General features: G+C 42.6%; 2 protein-coding genes across 3 annotated transcripts in view; both read right to left on the bottom strand.

Moving 5' to 3' along the window:
- Positions 1–1,053: 1,053 nt before the first annotated feature.
- On the bottom strand, positions 1,054–6,185 carry LOC109986897 (uncharacterized). 2 transcript variants are annotated; one of them, XM_020637756.3, is made up of 6 exons: positions 5,831–6,185; positions 3,569–3,640; positions 2,999–3,101; positions 2,233–2,314; positions 2,066–2,150; positions 1,054–1,761 (listed from the first exon to the last, which is right to left on the bottom strand). In XM_020637756.3, exons 1-6 carry the CDS (start codon positions 6,061–6,063, stop codon positions 1,509–1,511), a joined length of 828 nt encoding a protein of 275 aa, XP_020493412.1. In that variant the 5' UTR covers positions 6,064–6,185; the 3' UTR covers positions 1,054–1,508. The 2 variants fall into 2 exon arrangements, with proteins under 2 accessions (XP_020493412.1, XP_020493413.1); XM_020637757.3 differs by lacking the exon at positions 5,831–6,185 and adding an exon at positions 4,485–5,807.
- Positions 6,186–7,467: 1,282 nt separating this feature from the next.
- The window catches only part of LOC109986900 (E3 ubiquitin-protein ligase SMURF2), a 64,716-nt gene continuing 49,928 nt past the window's right edge, over positions 7,468–22,255 (bottom strand). The window contains exons 12-20 of the mRNA XM_065954588.1: positions 18,470–18,689; positions 15,904–16,007; positions 15,691–15,805; positions 14,677–14,855; positions 13,339–13,476; positions 12,824–12,944; positions 12,505–12,706; positions 12,168–12,243; positions 7,468–12,062 (exon numbers count right to left, since the gene is read on the bottom strand). Coding sequence (XP_065810660.1) covers positions 11,963–12,062; positions 12,168–12,243; positions 12,505–12,706; positions 12,824–12,944; positions 13,339–13,476; positions 14,677–14,855; positions 15,691–15,805; positions 15,904–16,007; positions 18,470–18,689 — 1,255 coding nt within the window. The 3' untranslated portion in view covers positions 7,468–11,962. The remainder of the gene's footprint in view (positions 12,063–12,167; positions 12,244–12,504; positions 12,707–12,823; positions 12,945–13,338; positions 13,477–14,676; positions 14,856–15,690; positions 15,806–15,903; positions 16,008–18,469; positions 18,690–22,255) is intronic.

Genomic DNA, 22,255 nt, shown 5'->3' with positions numbered 1-22,255 from the left:
AATATGTAAGATATCTGCTGATTGATATGATAAAGTGAGCTTACTATATGATCAGACATTAAGGAAACATGATATGTTGAAGTGCTGGCTTCTCTGACAACAATGCAGCAGCCAGTATGTCCTCCTTCTAACTTTAGATTCTGGTCCTGAATGCTCTGGATTTGTTAGGACCAGAGAAGGTAGGCGGTTTTAAGGCACCCCCACACGCCCGTTTTGGACGCCCCTCGGTTTGTCAGATATGAGAGCAGTTATCAGGTCAAACCAACAGGTGTTACAGCGATGGAAGCGGGCAAGAGAACTGGTTCAGATAGAAGTGATTGTACCCGACCTAAAAAGCCTCTGCATGTTTCTAATAAGCTCCACGAGCAGAAACGTGCTCAAACTAGGATCAATATTGGAGATGCTTTTGAAACATGGAGAGAGGTTAGAACACAGAAAAGTTTACAGACCGATGCAGAGCTGGCTAAACACTGAAGCTTCAGTGTCCACCACATGGCAACCTGTGTGAGCATCGACTCTAGAGATGGGGGGGAGACAGCTCTCTAATGTTTTGAATTTGGACTGCAGTACCCATTTTAAACACTAGGTGTCAGAGTTACATATTGCTCCTTTATACCTCATCTTAATATTTTTTTAAAGGCTCTTTGTACCCAATCTTCATTGTCTCTAGCTTAAGCAGTACTTTCAATGTGAATGCCTCTACTTTTCTACTCCCTACGGTCAAAATGTCCCAATACTTTTAGACACCACATGTTTTGAAACAATGCAAGCTCTGTTCTTTACTGATCAACAACATCGAAAAGTACCCAAGCTTAAAAATAAAGACATTTTTAGTCGTATTTTGAACCCACAGCTGCCTCAAGAGAAAGAGAGTGCAGAGGTCACAGGTTGGCAAACACAGACTTTTCTCCATTCCTTTCTGTGTCTTATAACGATTCAAAAGTTATATTGATCTCTAACAAACAAGGAGAGAGAGGCACACATATCGACTTATCTACAAACAGATGGCCTGTTATCGGACAGTGAACTGAGTCTCAAGTGTCACCACACATGTAAAGGGATGAGTCATTTAATACAGCTTTAATTGTCTTTTGAATTTGACAACACTCCTGTTTTGAACAGGTACGCTTTGTGCAGCTGCGTATTGGCACAAGGATGAAAAACATTAAATAATAAGAGGAAGGTCCAGCTTTCCCCAAAAGACAATCTTTAAATTACAGCCATCGTGATTCAACATCCAATCAAATCCAAGCATTCTCTTTCACTTCCCTGCTGTATGCATGATGTTTACAGACAAACACTGGAGCATGCTTTAGAAGTGTCTTTGATGTGTTTGAAGGTGTCGCAGAACAAACTGGTCCAACTCAAAAGCAGAAAAAGAAAAACGAGTCCAGCCGCTCCAACCACTGAATCGCAGGCAAAAACCAAAACTGGAACATGTTCCTGATTCAGTGTGGTTGCAGCACCACCTCTGTTGTCCTGAAGTCTCCCTTTAGAGATGACCCGTCTCAACTTTTACTCTGCAGCTGCACTGAGTGGATCGGTCCGTGTGCTGTCTTGTTTCCATTCAACTGAAAGCCACTGTCGTCGTCATCCGGCAGGTTGGTCCACTTGAAGCGGTGTTCACAGTAACAGCAGGCCTGGTTGATCACAATCTTCAGTCCTTTCACCTGTTTTCTAATTTTACATTGTTTGTTGCATTCCCGACATGACTTGAACAGCTGAAGGATGCACTCTTCATCAACGACGTACTCCGACGGGCTGAAGAAGACAGAAACATGCATGTAATAAAAGACAAACGTACATAAAAATACCATCTCTTCACTTTATGATTTCATGGTGCGCTGCCCTTCCTTCCTTCCTTTCCTTGGACAAGGAACGAGGGGGCTCTTGGAGGAACTGATGGACGAACAGAAAATTCCACATAACATTTTTCTGTTTTTATTTCTCATCTAACAGAGCTTGTGAACTTGTTTCACAAAGACGAGATCGTAATGCATTATTAATATCCACATTGATGATTGATGAAACTTAAACTGTTTCCTGGTAATTCAAATGAACTTACCTGCCCAAATCCACCATGTGATGACCGTCTCCAACGATGAAAGAAGAGCTGACTTCTTCATCCTCGTTTTTCTCTACATCTGTGTCTGTGAATTTGAAACAGAAGTTATCACTTATTCACTTACTAACCTCTTGGTGTGCTCGAGTAGGACTGTGAACATCTCTCACCTTTGTTACCTGACAGGTGAGTTGTCGAGTCTTCATCTTTAATTTTCAGTTGTTGATGAGCAGAATCTGTTTTTTCAGACTCCTTCAAATGAAATAAGAAAAACATCAGCACGCAGCTCAGTGACCATCGACAAACTGCATGTTTCCACACCCTACAACCTCCACATGACTTTAAAGAAACCCAGCAATCTGTCACTTTAAAGTTTTCATTGAGTGTGTTTACAGCGACTTGAGTAAACTGGTTTTGTATCCATTGGGATAAGACCTTATCCTGATTTGAGAAACCAGATGTTTCTACCTGGAGTACTCTGAAAGAAAACACAATATGTGGCATGTAAACGCCTTACCCGGGTTTCTGACAGCTGCCGACTACCTTGCGCAGGCTCGGCCTCAGCCAAGCGATGTATCAGCAAAACAAACAAGGCGGCGACAACGAGGGCATCTTACTTCTGTAGCGACGAAGAAACTGAGTTTTGTCTTTCCCTTTGCTGGAAATAAGGTGGATACGCCATATCTGCAAATTGCTGCTGGCGTTTAATAATCAGCGACAGTATTCTCAGTATTCTCACATTTCAGAAAATAGCCACGGTTTGGGTTGTAATGAATAATTCACTACATGTCTCCTTTAAATCTGGTATGCAACTTCCTACTGCACATAACAATGATTCAATTATTATTACCATCTTTAAATTGAATCATTGTTTACATTTTCAATATCAGAAATGTTTTCAGGTCATGGTGTTGGATATGTCAGAGTTTCAGTTACCTGTCCGTTTTCAGAGGATTCAACAGACGGAGCAGCAGAAACTTCAAATTCATCGTCACTGGGTGAACTCATCGCTAACTGGTATTCATACTGCACAGTGTCGCTGCAAAAACAACACAAAGACGCATTTAGGAATACGATAAGCCAGTGTTTCCCAACCTGTGGTCCGCGGCCCCCTGGTGGCCCGTGTGGGTACTGCAGGTGGGCCACGAAAAGTCCTCCACCAAGTATAAAAATACAATAAATATCACAATAATGATGATTTACTATGAGTCAATCCTTTAAGTGATTAGTAAGGCCTGCCATGACCATTCATGGACATAATGTTTAGTAACTTTCGTGTCTATCTTCCCATTATATCATGTTGTCATGTCCAATAATTTACCCTAAAGTGATAGCTGTAGTCATAACTTTTATTTTAGAACAGGCCCCGGAGTAATTTGGTATTTTAAAGTGGGCCGCGGCAGTCTTAAGTTTGGGAAATGCTGCGATAAGCCTACATTCATGCTGTCAAATAAAATAAATGTATTATAACTCTCAATGATTTCAGATAGAAAATATTTGACCCACCGGTTTTCAGTTGAAGATCGGCGATATAGAGTTAAAGAGTCGGGCTGACTCAGGGACTTGGTTTGAAGATATCTACAACGATAAACATGGTAAATTACCAGATTAATTCACAGAGACATACACAAGACATGGAAACATGAAAGGTTTGGTTCAGCACAGCACAGTACAGGTCTAGTTGGTCATGTTTGACGCTCAGTCAACATGTCATTAGTGTGTGGGGTTTCATGTGTTTGGACAGCGATAGTACAGCAATTATTTGCAATGTTTTGAACAGACATCTGCAAAGACACCTCAATTTTATTTCCACTATTAATCTCTTTAAACCTTAACATTTACAGACAGCCTCTGACTATGACGACACTGACAAGTTCTCATAAAAGGTAAGCGAGTGGCTGCAATAGGATGTCAAAAGTTATTTTGATATTAAACAAGGGTATTCAAAAACTGCCTGCCAAACAGCTGCTGGTGTTACGGTTAAAAGAGTGACCATGCTAACTGGAGACTTTCATCCAAGACATGTCTGATAACAAAGGGGAAGTCGTTAGGACAAGTTCCGTCTTCAACATCTTAATAACTACGACAACCGCAGACGCATTCGGCAGGAAGTCACCAATTTACAAGGTCACACTTTACACTGTAACACCGGGGTATCACCAGTTAATGCAACAACGATTAAAGGTGCACTATGTAGATTTTATCTTCAAACAGTGTTACAGGGACCAAAGATTCCTCTGAGGACATTTTGTGTCTAGAGTTATGAACATAAACCACATAATCTGCACACTTCTCCAACTTTCACATTTCTCTACAAAAACTCCATCGTGCACCTTTAATCTGTGGTCGTTGTTACCAAATTTATATAATGAACTAAACTCAGCCGTCAGGTGCGTACGTCCAGCCCTGAAGCTTCAGTTACCTGTCAAGAAGGAATCGAGCCACCTCGGCATCACTCTTCAGCAGCTCAGACTCCCTCAACTGTCTCCACCTCTGAAATGAATCTCCAATGTTGACCCTGGTCTGGTCCCTCTTTTTATTTAACGCTTCCTTTAAAGCTTTCTTCTCAGCCAAGGTCTTCGTCCTTTTGGCTCCTTTTGCAGTATATGCCGTCGTTGGCAAAGGAGGAATAGGAAGTTTACCACAGTTTGCCATGGCTCTCTCGCTCTTGACCTGTTATTTACAGTCAGACTCTGCGTGCGCGCTCCCGACACAAATCACGTAGAAGCCGGACGATGGAAATTTGTACAGAGCTGCTGTGATTGGCTAGGTACGTGGAAGCTAACCCTGATTGTTTTTTTTTTTATAAAAGAGGTAGGTAGGTAAGAGGCGGGTTTATTTTGTGAATTTGTTTTAACAAAATTATAATTAAAAAAAAAAAAAATCTCGATTTAATCCGGCTCGTCTTTCTCGCTGTCCAAAGCATTACGGTTTTCTGCCACTCTCCCCGTCCCATTTTACATGGCTTGTGCACGAGCATGACACAAAACTTGTAACTGATTGGCTACAACCTGCTCACGTGGATCATTAATACTCTTGTGTTTTATTGTAACAAGTGACCGTGTTAACTGGTGACTTTCAGCCGAATGCGTTTTTGGTTGTCGTGGTTACAGCAGCCTTTGAAACTAAAACTCGAAAATGTCTCTTTATGCGTTTTTATTTATAATGTCATTATCAGATATGTCTGATCAGATATCAACATTATCAGATATGTCTGTACTCAAAAACAAAAGATCCACAAATTGCGACGACAGCCGTTACCCTGACAACCGCAGACGCATCTGGCTGGCTGAAAGTCTCCAGTTGACACGGTCACTAGTCAAACCGTAACACCGGCTGCTATAGTCTCTCTTTTTTTTTGCCTTTATAATTTTTTTTCTACCCCAGCTTGTCAGGAAGCTTCTCTCTACCCCGGAACTGACACATAAAAGTTATTATTATTATTATAAGTATTATCTTTTACAATAATCTATATGTGTAATAACGCTCTATTAGGGCAGCCACGACGACAAAATACGCATTAAATAACAATCAAATACTGCCGTGGACATATCATCCGGGAAGTATCATATCCACAGGGAAGTTGTATTAAATGAGCAGACGTCTAAATAAATGTTGGACAACATTACCTTCATATCACAGATTTAACTGTGTTGGAGCATCATTATAAACATGTATGGAGCTGTAAGGACAGACACCAATTGATGCGCCAGAAACATGTCAGGAAAACCCTTACACAGAGATGCCAGAATAATCCCTGTTACCTACATGTTTATGAGGAAGAGAGCCATGTCAGCATCCGTTTTGAAGCCGTTCTCTTCCCGTAGTTTTTTCCAGACACCGTGCGCTCGGCCCAGGTTCACCCGGTTCTTCGCTCTCAGCCTGTCGGACTCTCGCTTCGCCTTCCTGGCCTCCTCCGAGAGACCCTTCCTCACCCTCTTCTTCACGGGCAGCTTAGCTCGCATTGAGTGTCCTTCTCCTTTGCCCTCACAGTCCTCCATCTTCGTCCTTTATACGATATTCGCTTTTATTAAAAAATAAAATAAAAAAAAAATGCCGAATTAATGCCTCAAACAATGGCGAATGTAAGGCTTGCTTTTTTTTTTTTTTTACCTTTTTGGCCCCTCCCGTCTACCGTTATCCAGAACGTTTTTTCTTTAAACTTTAACAAAACACTTCTCACAACATGACAGAAAGCAGGGGGTGAAAGTTAAAGCTCCTGTGATGAGTTACTGATGTCTCAAACCTTCAGGCCCACCAGGAACAACACTGATTATTATTCACAGTAATTTTTAATACCTGTAAAACTGCTGCTGTGGGGCTAAACCAGAGGTCAACGCTGCAGACACAACCTTTGTTTACATTTTCCTGCTGCAAACATTCACACTCACTGATACATGCGACTGTTTAGAGGCAGCATGGCAGGATTTTTAATCAGAAAACACAAATTAAATGCTAAATGGAGCTTGTATTTCTAGTCTTATGACTTTTTCACCGCATGTCACACCTACACATTCACATTCACACACTGAAATGTAAAGTGACCATCAGAAGTAACTAATTACATTCATACACATTTGCATGCCGCTGTCACAGCAGTGGGAGCAATTAGGGGTTAAGTGTCTTGATAAACGTGTACTAATCAAGATAAGAAAAAATGTAAGTGGTACAACTTTGTCAGCTCCAGCTCTCAGCCTGAAAGTTAGGGTGAGACAGCATTTCCAACATGGAGACCGCCATCGATGGGACTCCAGCTGCAGGAACAGATGGGTGACGTCACTCAGGCTTCATCCATTAATAATTACAGTCTATTTATGAATGCATGTAAGTATAATCAACCTCATTACTTTTACTGACTGGATCATTGCGTTCTTTCGGCCTTTCTTTTTCTCTTCAGATGTTCTGGTGTCTTTGTCTGATTCCGCTGCGGATAATCGATGCTGGTTTCAAATCATGTAAGAGCTCAATGCAAAGAGGTACAGGAAGTTATTTACAAAAGCCTACACACACACATTACATAATCACACACAAGTTGTCCTTAGTTTCTTTCCTCGCTCAAACTCTCAGCTGGAGATATTAAAAAATCAGACGGTAATACACATGGTTTCTATAAAACATATTGCTGTGACGTTCAAACAGCATAGTTTTATTGCTCAGCTTTCCGTAAGGGTACAGGAAGTGTAAGACTTTGTTTCTTAACCATCTTTATGTACAGGTGTCAGTTACGAGCTCACAGAGCGGCTGATGTGAAAAAATTATGAACACATATACTGTAACAATAAATACAAAACCAGATAGGAAATCAAAAAGAAAGGAAACACGGTGCAGTTAAAAAAAAAAAAGTTTTTTCATCTGTTTTGTATCGATTTCATAAAAACTTCTTTACAGACACACAAACACACACATTAGTACACCACGTGTCTTATTTACTTCAGAAAATGTTGAGCGCTTGTTTTTGTTTTGAATCAATTTTTTAAAGGTCATACTCAGAACTGTTTCTCAATGTGTTTCATTGAATGTATCAGAAAAGCAAAAAGTTTCTTGACGTCACAGGTTTTCAAAGTGTGGCAAACAATTAACCATTATCTGCAAACTTGTCAAGGACGTCTGATCGCCTCTCATCTCAAAGCACAAAGACGGAACGAGTCAGAAAACATAAAAATATTTTTAAAAAACAGAGCAGCGGTGGACCGTGTGCACTGGACAAACATACACCATGTGTGCATATCATGAACTCGTGTCTGTGTGTGAATATATTTATATGTTATCTACATTTAAAAAAAAAAAAAAACATGAATCAGTCCATTAAGTATTTGGTCGATAGGAGGAGGTTCAACACGGAGCTCAGGTGTGCATAACGTGCAAAAAAAAGGGTTCAATGCATTTGTTTTCTGCCTCTGAGTCGAGTTAAATCAAACAGACTCTCTGTAATGTCCGATGATTGGCATGAAATTAACAACTGAAGGACTTCAGAGTACCACATAACAAACTGTTCATGGATACAAACTAATGCTGGTTGAATAAAAAGGTGTTAAAGGAGTCGTCATTATGCAGACAAATGTTCTCTCTCATGTGCATCTGTTCATGCGAGGGGGATTTCTTTGGAAGGACGATCCTGGATGCAAGATGCTCATTGCAGGTTTTTAAGCAAATTTATTTCCCCGTGTAGCATCCAGTAGCTCAGCAGCTGTGGATCTCTGAAAACACAATCAGCATTCGGTGTATTTCACTGATTTAAAGAATCCATGTTGTTGACAGACTGTTCATTAAAGCTCTGTGCCGTCTGCGCTGCTGTCGGTACACAGTTCTTACCACAGACTGTATAAACAAATGGACAGTGCAACAGTGAAGCCAAAAGATTAAGAGCCCCCCCCTGCTGACTCGCTGTAGTAGAGGCCATATTCTCTGCCTCCTCCATATTAACAAATGGGACAATAAAAAATCAAAATACACGTCTAATAAATTGTTTTAAAATCTGGTTTATCAGAGTAGAGGAGAAACGGTGAGAGGAAACACAACTTCCACAAACAAGTCATTTTGCATTCTATAAACGGTGAACAGGGGCGTGTCCAGAGGGGTGGCCCATGCGGCCCCTCGAAATCCTTTACTATGATTGGCAGTTTGCCTTGCCAGAGGTGGGAATTGTGTTAAAATCCTCAATTAAGGCTGTGTTGCAACAGGCAGCTCGTAGTTTTCAGCGTCCAGATGTTTGTTTTAAATTGTGACTTTGGACTTCAGTCCTTAAAGAATGCAGCTTGTATAATGTTGCAATGGCCTTGTGTAACTTAAAAGTCGATGTGGTTAGTGCAGACAGAAGGGGTAAGTAAATGCTCTTCATTCATGCACACAAACTTCAGGCCACCCCTGCACTAGTCAGTGCCCCAGTTGGGCCACCCCAGTCCAAAAAGTCTGGACACGCCCCTGACGGTGGGTGTGAGCAGAACAGATTTTTGTACTGACCTGAGCGATTTTGGATGTTTTCTCAGTAAGCTAAATTTGTGTTGCATTACATTGATTCCTCGTTTGGTTAATTTCTTGTGCACAGACTCTAGCTCCAAATGTGCAGTATGTCATCGCCTGTCACGGGTGGGATTTTGGCTTCACTGTTGCACATCGGGAAGAGGTCGAGGTGCGTTATCCATCTGTATGCAGTCTATGGTTGTGACACAGAGCTCCAGCGCTGCAAATGAGTCCATTTGCCTTTTCTACTCCATCACGGGTTTAAAAAAAGGGTCTCTAAAAAATGTTTTGCTAATACCCCTCTCCCCCAACTTATACGAGCATAATCAATGTAAAATAAAAGAAAATAGAAAAGAAAAACATTAAAAGACAACTTTACCTGAGAATGCAGAAAGGTCTGTGGCAGACACCAACATGCTTGCATTTAAAATGAACACAAAGAACAAGCAACAATATACAAAATCGCTATGTGTTTGTACATATATACCCAAATATTACAGGTGTTTAGATACTTCTTACTCTGTATATTTCTAATGTCAGGAAAAGAAACATGATGTACTTTAATCGAAGGTGGAGGAAGCACTCCTGCATCACTGCTCAGTTTTTAAAGTGCTCAAAAGTGACAGAAAGACAAGAGTGTGTGAGTGGAAGCGGACGCCTGCCTGGAACAGCTTTTGCATCAAACCTGGTCCCATGTGCCCCCTTTTTTTTTTTTTTAATACAGGTAATTTGATTAGGTTAAATAAAAATGCAACTTCATAAATAACTGCTGCAGACAGACGGACGAGAAAAGGAAGACTAACCAGGCTCAAAATGTGAGGTTTCATCAGCTCTGCAGCTCCAAATACAAAAACAATGTGCAAGAACAGATGACGGGGAATTTATCCATAAAAAAACCTTTAACCTTCCTCTCATACAAGCACACGATGGTGGCATACACATGCAGAGACGTACGTGTTCACAAAAAGCTGCGGCCTCACTGCAGTGATTTGGGGGAAAAGTTCTGATTCTCTTCATCTTAACCAGAGCCCGTCCCCCGACTACAGACCCACATTCAAGCCGGTCTGAGATCTGTCCATAACGAGATATTCACCGTCTAAAAAAACACTGTTTGACGGTCATAGAGGGGCTGCTGGAATGAAAATTGAACATATTGTGGAGCGCTGCTCTAAAAAAAGATGAACAATTTCCCATCCTGAATCTGGACTTAATGAGCTCTCGACTTTCCTCAAAGAGAATATGAAGAGTTTTTGGAACTTAACCCTGCAAGTATCAAAACATTACACTGAGGTAGGATGAAAACGTGTTGCTCCTACTAAACGAAGCGGACCAGCTGTGCAGGCAACGAGCACTGGAAGGTGTGGTAGTCGAGGTTGAGGTGGCGACACAAGGGAAGGATATCTGCAGTGATGAATATTCAGTAGCACGAGGATCGATTCATTCCATCATTTTTTTAAATCTGAAAACAGAAAACTGCTCTCGAATGGAGAATTTGAAAAAGATGCACTTTTATAAGAGACTGAACTAGAGATGCACCGATTCCAGATTTAGTCAAGGTCTGACCTGTCAAGTCTAATTTGATAATTAACAGCAAAACCAAACATTTTTGTAATTTTTCTTTAATTTGAATTTAATTTTAGGTCCATTAAAAAAAACAAACTCTTAAGCTTTATTGTACAAGACAGCTGAAGAGAGACAGGAAACGTTTAAGAGGGCACAGAGGAGGATGACATGCAGCAAAGGGCCGAGGTCTTATGCGATCAGGACTATAGCCCTCGGGGTGCAACATAATCGGCCATCAAGCCCCCCCCCAGGTTAACTTTCAAAAATCTCCAAAGCTGCTAAATCTCTTCAGCTGCATTCTCCCTGACTCCTGAAGGAACGATTTATTCCCAAACAAATAACAACAACTGGTGACTGTTTCCTGCAGTCTCTTCCTTATCTACCGCTTTCTTTCTCGCTGCCTCTTAAAAGGTATTTGCAATTTTTTCAATCTTATATTTCCAGCAAAGTGATTTGTTTCACGGAAGCTCAAACTTTTTTAATTTCACACTCACAGGCTGAGGTTTTATCATTTAAGTGTCGCAGCGTGAACAAAGAATAATACAGGATTATTAATTGGATAATATTTCGACGTACTGTGCTCCCCCAGTGCTGGGGAGCAGGGGGGGGGGGACGGTGCTGCAAAAACATTTTTGTTAGAGACACTTTCGGGCAAGAGAAGGAGGTGTCTGAAATCGGTCTTTGTTTATCCTCTGCTGATGGAACCTCATGTCCACGCTCTGTTGACATGTTAGCTTGTGTGTGTGTGTGTGTGTGTGTGTGTGTTTGGCTGTTGTGTTAGTGTTCGTGTGTCGCTGTGCATGTAACGTGATGCGTGTGTGTAAATCTGAGTTCTGCACAGAATCAGATATACTTGAGAGGACCTGCCGTTCACAGATCTCGAGCCCAAAAGACTGAAAATAGTCCGATGCCGGTCACCAACTGCTCAATCGGTGCACCTCTAGGCTGTTCGTTCGTCATCACCTGCGTCCTGATTCAAAGTGAGAGGCTCCTCGTTCTGAATTCAAAAACAAACAGTCCACTTAAAAACCGCTGATGCAGCTTTTTAGTTTCTCTCTGTATTAAACACAAATTGTTCACAAAAATACCAAAACAAAAAAAAAAGGAAATGAATGAAAAAGCGCAACAATTAAGTGAAAATAAAAACAGGTCAGGAGAGTCTGTAGCAGCTGTTCAAACAGATCTTGAAAAGGGACGAGTGTAGAGGGCTGTTAAAGAAGAGGAAGACCGCCGGCCGCTCTTAGACGCACAAATCACGCTCTGAGAGAGTCAGACAGCACGCCGCAGTGACCGTTATATTCTAGTCCTGCACACACACACGCACACACACACACACACACACACACACGCGCACACACACACACACACTCTCATATGTTATTCCACAGCGAAGCCGCAGGTCTCCTCGATGGCCGTGAGCAGCTTGTCGTAGAGCTTGTCGTAGCTCTCGTAGGGAGGAATGTCGATCCGATTGAAGCTGAGAAAGAAGAGAGTAAGACGATTCATCAAAGCTCAAGACAGAGTTTGTGACTCTTTATGTTTGAGTGAAAGCGAAGGTGTGTTTGCACTGCATGTTACTCACCAGGTATGGGCTTTGGGCAGATTGTTGGCGTTAGCATCGATCTGATGAATGGTGAAGAGTCTGGGTCCCGCAGCACCTGCAGCACAAACACAAACGGGATGATCAGACGAGTTCAGCATCAAGCTCCACCTTTAGGTTACCCAGCGGGCTCGTTTCATATGAGATAGAGATCTAGAGATAGATGATAGAGAACATCTTCTAGGATGTCGGCTGATGATTAAAGCTAGAAGAACAGAAGCTGAAGTCGACACGGGACAGAACCTCAAAGCTTGTCAGATAAAAGCGTTCATACTGGGAACACAGAAAACGGTCAACACACGGACAGTCCGCTCAGTACCCTGTAAAGCTTTGAAGCCCTGAAGTGGAACTCTCGATGAGCCGGTTACAAACTGCAGCAGCCGCGCCCTCCTCTCCTCGTCGAACGACTCCACGGCTTTCCAGAACCACTTGACGATGTTGCTGTCTGGGGTGCAGTGCTTCAGACGCGTGTTGGACTTCCAGTCGGAGATGTCGATCTTTCCCAGGCCACACACGATCAGCTGAAGGGAGAAAGAAACTTCATTATTAACCTGGACTAATATCATTCAAAATATTTGACACTTTTCAGGAATTGAGGTCGTAGTGTTTTTTGAAAATAAACACATCCTGTCTCATACCTCCAGTTCTTTCTCATCGAAGGATTTGAGCAGGTGTTGAGGAATAACCTCGTTGAAGCCTTTCTGCAGCGCCAGAAACTGAGCCTCGATGCCATGAAGGAAACGCCAGTTCACGTACAACCTGCAAGGAGGGGGGGGAGACGAAGAAACACAGCAATTTAGTCGGCACTCTGCAGCCACAGAGAAAATAAGTAACAGACAGAGAATTGTTCATAAAATTAAACAGAAAAGCAAAATCTGTGAAAGCATGCCACCAGTGGGCTGAAAGGTTAGTGGTTTGTTTTATGCATTTTGTTGTCACATCTTGGTGTGCCATGTTTCTGTAATTTTAAATTTAGATATGATTCTAGTCCAACTCAATTTCAAACACAGAAATAGAAATCATAGGCATCCGATATTGAGTCATTTCTTGTCTTCAATTTGAAGAAAATTGCCGGCAAACTCCTGTCCACTGTCAAAATTGCACAAATACATAAGCAACAATTATAACCGTGGTGTGCACCTCTTCCTCTTACCTGACATACTCCTTCTTGGTGTCCTCTGAGACGGGCATACTCTTGCCGTTGGGTTTGAGCTCGTGTTGGATGATTTCTCCGTAGGCGTTATGCTCCACACAGAACGTGTGGTCCAGGACGCCGGTGATGTCGTTGTCCCTGAAGATGAGCAGAGGTTGGGGGGGGGGCGAGAGAGAGAGGGTATCATCCTCAAAAATTCAATCTGTAGAGATTACACTTTCACAGATGTTATAATGGAGGATATCATTTTAAATGTCTGGGTCCTATTATTGGATATTTTGAATCAAATCTCGCCACAGTGTCAAAGCGTGAAGGAAAATCATCCAACCAGAAAGGATGTTCATCTTTTGGATCAGATGTCATGAGCTTAACTTGCCAGCAGAGGTCGCCACAGTCTATATAGAGATATATTACAGAAGCTCTAAGTTGAGATGCATCCTTACATTTTACATTTCTTAAAACCCGGTGAATAAGACACACTTTGTACAGCTTCTTTCATCTATAAAATGGGCTGAGTCGTATATACTGGAACGCCACATGGTGCCTAAAGTCGGTACTTTAAGAGCTACACAAACTGCATGTTGTGGATTTCACTGAACAATGAGAAGCATCACGCAGGGAGAGTCTTTAAACCTTTTTTTCTCTCTGGGAGAACCCCCCTGCACCTTACAATCTGGTGCGACCTATATGTAATATATACCATTTTATGGTATTCAATTTTCCTTGGATAAAGAGTCATTTCTAGGGGCGCCAGAGCCTAGTTGCTATGACAAACGGTCCCATGTAGAGGCTATAGTCCTCATCGCAGCGACCGTGTGTTCGAGTCCAGCCGCGTCCCTTTACTGCACGTCATTCCTGACTCTCTCCTCCTAGCATGTCCTGTTGTTCTTCCGCTGTCCTTTCTAATAAAAGGCAAAAAGGCCCAAAAACATCTTCAAAAAAATAGAGTCATTTGTGGTCATGTTTTGAGATATTATATCATTTTTGTCGTTATCTTCAGATAACATAGTTTTCTTGTGATAGTGGAAGCATTTTGTGTGATCTGGAAATCAAAACAATCGTCTGGATACTGTGAGAGACCCGACCACAAAAAGCTGCGGTTGGCCACACTAATCTGAGCTTAGTGAAGTCTATGTATATGTTTGTTTTGTGCTTTTGAAACTCTGGGGCTACAAAGGAAATAAGTTGAGTAAGAAAATTAAATGTCAGGATGGATTTACGCCAAGGGCTTCTGTAAAAAGTACTGAGTTACAGGTTAGAGAAGTTATAGAAGAGCAGGGTTCCTGCAGTAACTTGTCATGCTTAGTTTGGGTTTCCAGTTGAATATAAAAGTCTTACAGGATCCAGACGAGGCTGTTGTGGAGGTCGGGGTCGACGGACTCCATGTCGTCCAGCGTGATGGGTTTCCCCAGCAGCTGTTTGTAGAAGGGCAGAGTGAAGCCGCCATCGATGTAGTGACCGTGAAACACCGCCATGCCCATGATGCGACCCACAAAGTGGAAGTACGACAGGTGCTCCTGCAGAGTAAACACAGGGGTCGACATGAAGGCTTTCATTCATAACACACATGCAGTAAACAGCTTCAGAGCTAAGAGGTGGTTCACTGGTTTATCAAACTTCTGAATTATTCACAGCATGCAAAGACGAGTCAATGTGTATAATTTACATGATGTTTTAATCACAGCAGCACGCTTCCTTATGCAGCGGTCTATGACATAACGTGTGTGTGTGTGTGTGTGTGTGTGTGTGTGTGTGTGTGTGGGGGTGTTTCCATGGCAACAATAAACATGTCATGTCTGTGCGGCCGCCAAAAAAAGACACAGGCCGTTACGACTAAAAAAATAAAGGAATTTCTCAGCTTTGATAACTGTTGGAAATATTTGAGGTGATGTAAGTACTCAATAAAATCCATCCATCTGATGCATCCCTTCGTTGGTCCAACATAACCCGGGATTCATTGCACACCAGTTCAAACAAGAAAGCGGCTGAGTAAAACCCTTTTAAATGCAAGTAAGTGATTTCACTCCATTGAATATCTGCACATACTGATGTTAAAACAACAAAGAAAGGGCATTTCTAATTCAAGTTATCTTTAAAATAATAGGTTCAGTTACGTGATGTTGGTTATGTTAGCTAGTTCTGGAGCAGCTGTGGAGGTTGCTAGGCGACAGGAGGTTAGAAACTAAAAGGTTAGGGCAGGGGGACGGCTGGTGGGACAAACGATGAGTCCTCCATAGATCTGACCATCTCAGAATGGTCTACTGTATGTAGGCTACGGAGGCTGGGTCCTTCAGAGGATTCTACCCCTGAAATGAGAAACATCTATCCGTCATAAGTTACATATACACGCACCGGGTTGACAGCAGAGTCGGGGTTAATCTGTAGAGTGTAGATGTCGTCTCTGGAGTACTGGAACAGGCCGTAGTACGGGTTCAGCATCTCATGGGACAGCAGGTATAACCATTCCCTGACACAAACAGACACACAGGTTCACAGTGAAACATGTGCTTAAATAATGTTTTTAAGAGGTTTTCTGACATTAAAGGCAACGCATGTCAAGTGTACCTTGCTACCCCGCCATAGTCCAGCCCCTCCTCTCCTCTGAATTTGATCATCAGTCTCTTCCAGAGATCCTTTGGACGCATCTTCATCACCTGTCGGTAGGACTCCTGTAATACACCACAAACAGTGAGTTAATAAACAGAACAGAAAACAAGAGAAGCTCATAAATCAAAGAGTGCAGGTAAAAAATATCAACAAGGACGGCATCATTACCATGGCTTAAAGGAAAAACATTATTAGTACCTTGTGATAAGAACAGAGTTAATACGAATAAGGAAGCTAATAAAAAACGTTTCCTTTACATAAACCAACAAAAAGGTCCCTCTAGCCTGCTGCTTCCTGTGTTTAAAAAAAGAAAACATTCTCCACAAATCATAGATGTTTGGTACTGAGAGGCCCTCTTCAGAATCCTTGTAAATTTGGTGAGTACAAACCCAGAGCTTGGACCTTTTGGTGCATGAATAAAATCCCTGGGACTTCATCTTGACCCATGTCTACGGAGCTATTATTGTTGCAGTAGATCCACCAAGCAATTCTTAAATGCAAACATAATTGTTAATGGCTGAAAAGTCAAAGTGTTTTTGCTGAAAGAGCTGAAAATGCACACAGGTCATCAGTTACAACTGAGGCGGGCCTCTTAAACGTCCGTCTTTTCGAGGTAAAGATCCAGAAATGTCACAGCTCCATGAGTTACTTTCGTCTGCCCACCCTGGTTGGTCACTTGTTTTCTTAACTGACGTATCCCAGCATGCTTTGCACAGTGTATCAGCCATTTGTGATTCACATGAATGTGGGGGGAATTAGTGAGAAGATTCAAGGCTAGTGGCGCCATTATTATTCACAGCCTTTTTCCAGCATTAAAGCTGTTTTCACATTTGCACTCTTGAAAACCTCTAGAGAAATTCAAGAGGACTGCCACCGAAATCCTCCTGGTCTGGTTGTTCACAAATTGTTAGCATGTTGTGTTTTAATATGACGCAAGAGTCCTCTGTTCTCTCAGAAGAGAGCAAACACTCGGAGGCTGAGCCACAGTAAACAAAACTCTGCAACAGAACTGCTGCCACTCAGACAGAGAGACGTTTAACTCAAGTTACTCAACATGTGCTGAACAAAGACCACAATAGAAACAGTGCTGGAAGGGAAACCAAGTGAAGCCCATCATATATAAACATGCAGACAGAATATCAGACTAAAAACATTGCACGCACTCGTCTGAACACACCGCCAGCGTTGAACTGCAGCTCTGCTTCCTGCAACGCAAACCTCAAGTGGATCTGCAGAGCTGCTTTTCACACTCAAGTTTCCCCTTCTACAGCTGTCACATCGAAGGAGGATGAAGTCATATTTTCACTGCTCGACTTGTAGTTATGAAGTTATGTCTGGCCCTGAATATTTGCCACTGCTGCCTTCGCTCCCCTTCCTCACCCCCTCCTCCCCCTGTCTCTTTAACTGCTGAAATCATCGAGAAAGAATGCCTCGCTTTGGTAGAACAAATGATTTAGAGAGCAAAGAAAAAACACAGAGAAACAGAGGAGGAGAAGAAAAGGAACACAGAGATGTCTTTCGTGGTGAAGCGTAGGCTTTTTCTCTGGAAGTCATAAAGCAGTTCTGAGTACTGGTTCTGTGCGGCCCTGGGCCTTTTTCTGGTGCACGTCGTAAATGGGGTGAAAAAATGCCAGTAAAATGCAAAGATCTGGGTGTTTGAGCACTTGGCTATTGTTCTCGAGGGCCTTAAGAGTCAGTGAGCCAGCACGTGATGCTTTTAATGCCAGATGGAGAGTTTTATGAACACATTGTCAATGCACCATGTTGTTATACATTCACTCATGTGCACAAGTTTGCTGCTGTGCTTGGATGTTCTTCAACAGTCGACAAAATGTTTCCTTCTATGGTTTCCTTTAATGAGACGAGGAGCATTTTAATGATTTTAGTTCCATGTTTATATTTATGTGTTGCCTGTGTGGTTGTTGCCCCGTCTTTGTTATTCATGTTTTCACGCTTTTGGTGCAAGACAAATCCCCCCCCTTCTCCAATAATGTTTCAAGGTGGGATATCTGTGCACGTAGTGAGGCTTGCCGCTTACAGATTGTCAGCTGAAGGCGAGATACTTGCGCCCTGTAAAGTATGGCATAATGATGGGGCAGAGCACTTGATCCGCCATCAGGGGTAGTAACAGAGACATAATGAGGTGAAGGTGAAAAAAGTGCTGTGTGTATGTACATGTCTGAGTGTGTGGTCACACTTTGTGCCACTGGGACGGTAATATTACACCGTTGTGGACGTAATGTGTAAGGGCAAAGGCATATTGAAGGCAGAACTTTTTCACAGCACTGTACTCTTTTCAATAAAAGTTAGCAATGAAACACAGCGCAGATGGCTTAGCGGTTAGGTCTTCTGAGGCTCAATCCTCCCTCCCGTCTGACAGTGAAAAAGTCCGGCTGTGAGGTGCTTAGTGAGCAGGCAACAGGCAGATTTCAGAGCAGCCTGTCCTGTCTGGAAAGTTTTCCAGAAATATTCAGGAGTGTATGTGTGAAAAGGGCTTAAAACATGTTATGTTTTTTTTTTTTACCTCAAATATCTCCTCACGGCAGACCTCGATGCGGCAGTGGCCGGCCTGGGGTTGCTGCTGAGAGAGTTCCTGCCGCAGGATCTTCAGTTTCTGCACCAGATCTCTCTTGTACTTGGGCACCGTCAGGCACTCTGCCTCTTCAGGCAGCTGGGCTGGGGACAGAGCCTGTGGAGGGCCCCCAGGACCAGGACCACCCTGCTCCTTCAACTGAGGCGGGTGACTGGAGGGATTAAAAAGGGATTGAAGAAGGAGTTGAAGATGAACAGACAGGGAGGGAACGAGGGGGGAGAGGGGAAGTATAAACAGACAGAGGGAGATACACAAGAAGGAATGGGCAGATAGAAGACAGGAAAGAAGGACAGAGGGGACAAGGAAGAAGAAACATGTCAGCAAGGTTTACGAGTCGACAGCAATATTAAACCTTTTGTGCTAAGCCTATTTTTCTTTTTAATTTCCACTTGTTGTTTACTAGCTGTATACTCCAATGGGGTCTGTCTTGAGTCTTTTCCCCATTTGCTCTCTTTATATTCAGGGCGAGCATTTTCTCGACACAAGACAACTATAAAATTCAATCTTGGAGACGGTGAGCCATGGTCACTGTTCTAGTCCTGGCCTGCTCTCGCCCTCATTGTGGTGTTGGTTGGTGGTGTGATGCCTGGGTGGGCAGTGAAAACATATCACATGCCCCTCTTTTCAACAGGACAGCGGGGCTCGTTTTCCTGCATAGAGACGCTGATCCAGCAGAGGAAGTCTTTAAAAGAAGCTACTGTCCTCCGCCGGGAGACGAGTGTTGGCCAAACAAAGACGGCACACCAAGAGGCCTGAACTGGGATAAAAAAAAAAAAGCGAAGCAGAGACCTTCTGAGGTAGCAGCCACAGAGCCACCCACTTATTCCGACGCTCGTTATACACTTGGGTTCTCTGGTTCAGCGGGTTGAAAAAGGCTTCTTCTATTCAGGCTTTCCAAACTAAACGGGTGCAGTGTCTCGCTAGTCTATCCCTGTATAATCAACTATGCTGCTATTTATTTTATTGGCTGGCGCTGGGGCTGCGAGCATGTCAAAGAAAGGGTAAAGACTGCAGCGGCGCAGTCCTGAAAACCACTTTAGGAAAGAGGAGGGGAAGAAAAGATGGTCTTAAAACAAAATGGAATGAGTTGCTTTTGGCTCGGAGGCTCAAGAACCATATAATAATCCGTCTGAGGGCACAGTGTAATTAAAAATACGTTTCAACATAGTTCAACATCTCTGGTTTCCAAACGGGACAAGCTCGGCATATTTTATGGTAAATATAGAAAATACAAGCACAGCAAAGCTGAAAATCTGGCAGAGCCAAAAGAGAGAACGGCTCCTGTTGCTGTGACAGCTCGAGTGAAATACGACAAAAGGCTGACATATAAACCTTCAAACTCAATATGAGAGCCAGATGATTTTATTATTGTTATTTCAAGGTGGAAGGAGCAGGAGGAGAAGAAAGAGGAGAAGTCAAAAAATTAAGGAGTGCACATTTTTCAGAAGTGGGTCATCCGCACCTGAATGTGCAGAGTCATGATAGGCCGCCATCCTCTTTCTGTGTGTGTGTGTTTGAGGTGAGAGCGGCACACACAGGAGCGTAAAGGCTTCAGTTTGTGTGTGTAAGAGAAAATGTTCGTGCCCCTTTGAAACGGCAGCTGGCACAGGTGGGCTGAAATTAGTGTTGAGTAGGTGCAGTGGTGTTAAAGCCACAGCAGCCGCCCCGACTCACCCACTCTGCCCCCACCGCCAAATCACCCCCACCAGGCCCCGAGAATCAAAGGGCCCTTTGTGAGCTGATCTGGTCTGAGGATCAGCTCGTGCCTCGCTTTTTGGCCTCAAAACGGAGGAGGGGATAGCGATGTGGGCTGAACACTGGACGCCGAGTGTTTGCATGCGTGTAAAATAAAATACACCTAAATAATACCCCAGTGTTTTGTCAGTAAAAACAGAATGTGCTGATTTGCAAAACGATGAAAAGTTGGGACAGAATTAAGAAAAGGCCGGAAAAGTTGTGAAATGCTTTGAAAAAAAACACCTGAAGGAACATCTCACAGTGAATAAGTTAAACTGTCAACAGGTTAGAAACATGATTGGGTACAGCACTTCATAACAAACACAGGGCTTCAAAATAAAATGTATTAAGTATGGATTTAAGGCTTTACAAGCCAGACACGGACCGTCCAATGATGCATTCCATTCAGACTAAGGACGCTTTGATACTTTTTGAAATCGCGTCTTAATATGAAATAATCTACGTCATTTCTATAATTCATGGTATCAAAAAGTACAGAGGCCTACAAAAAACTTCAGATCTCGAGTCAAATTTAAACCAAAAGCTGCCGTGAGAGAGATTGGCAACATTTTAGTACAGAGCGTTTATAAAGTATGCAGGAGTTTGCCTGCATATGTTGGAAATTATTAAATATTTGGTGCCAAGGACTTATTATTTGTGTTGCAGTGAGAGTGTAGTGTAGTTAGTGTAAAAATATACAAGATTAAAGTTCTGGTATGATGATGACCCTATTAGAGACAGATTTATCCTCCATCCATCCATTTTCTATACCACTTTGTTGCGTTCAGGGTCACAGAGGGTCTGGAGCCGATCCCAGTTGTCGTTAAGCGAGATGCGAGGTTACACCCTTGACTCTTCGCCTGTCAATCACAGGGCTGACATATAGAGACAGACAACCAGCCACACTGATGGGAAATTTTAGAGTCACCAATTAACCTAACGAGCATGTCTTTGGACTGTGGGAGGAAGCCGGAGAACCCAGAGAGAACACACACATGCACGGGGAGAACATTCAAACTCCTGTCAGACGTGGATTCAAACCAGGAGAATTGAATTCACGGTACTAATGAGTCACTTTGAAAGGTTTTTAAAAAAAGAGAAAATGTCAAATAAAATGTGTGCATAAACTATACATACACATAAATATGTATATTTGGGATTCATTGCTTACCCAATGACTTGCCTTCATATTTATCTTCCACAGGTTAAATAAAGGTTTCCACACCATAAAGTCCAAACATCAATGTAAATGGTTATATACATGTCATTAAGATTTATGACTTGGTTTGGAAAATACCTGCTGATGCTCACTGAATCCAGCAGCAGCTAAAAATTCCTTCAGCAAACCCTGACGTAATCTCACAGACGTGTACGTGTGCCGGTGCAGGAGGAAGCTGAGTGCATGAGAGACAGTGTGGCACACCGCAGTAATGTGGCTGTGTCTGACTGTCTGACAACTCCAAGCCTTCATCGGCATAAGGTCGACAGCGGCGGGGGTTGTGCAAGTCACTTTTGAACCGAGCTGGAGGATCAGTAGACTGAGGTGCAAATTGCAGACTGGAGTGTTGTAACAGCAAATCTTTTTCACACGTTCTGAGTTTGCAGAGGAAACACAAACTATGCAGCTTCACTAAATAAACTCAAGGTAAGTCAGTGGTTCTCAAAATTTTCTGCAGGCCCCCCACAACCCCCTCACAGTATACAGATAAATAAACATGCATGATAGAAAGAAAAAAACCCTCCATTGTTGAAATTTCAGTGTGTTTAAAAAAAATTATCAAAACTTAAAAGCCACTTTTACACAGAAAGAAATATAATCACTGAGACATGCATCTTCCAAATGTTTAGCATGCAACAGCAAATGTTGCTTTTATAAGTGACTCTGATGTGACATTGCGAGGCGGCATTTTAACTTTGTGAAAGTACTGCCACTTAAACGAAACGCCGACGATGATGAATCAACACCAAAGACAAGAAAAT

The sequence above is a fragment of the Labrus bergylta genome, chromosome 1 (assembly GCF_963930695.1).
Source record: "Labrus bergylta chromosome 1, fLabBer1.1, whole genome shotgun sequence".
Classification (NCBI taxonomy): Eukaryota; Metazoa; Chordata; class Actinopteri; order Labriformes; family Labridae; genus Labrus; species Labrus bergylta.
Note: the sequence above shows the minus strand (reverse complement) of the source record. Positions and strands in the feature narration are given on the sequence as shown.

Excerpts from the sequence above, each read along its gene's own strand:
- LOC109986897 (XM_020637756.3), bottom strand. The coding sequence starts at position 6,063 with ATGGAGGACTGTGAGGGCAAAGGAGAAGGACACTCAATGCGAGCTAAG. Across the intron at positions 2,151-2,232 it reads TCACCTGTCAGGTAACAAAG|ACACAGATGTAGAGAAAAAC; the intron begins GTGAGAGATGTT and ends TCAAATTCACAG. Across the intron at positions 1,762-2,065 it reads CACATGGTGGATTTGGGCAG|CCCGTCGGAGTACGTCGTTG; the intron begins GTAAGTTCATTT and ends TGTCTTCTTCAG.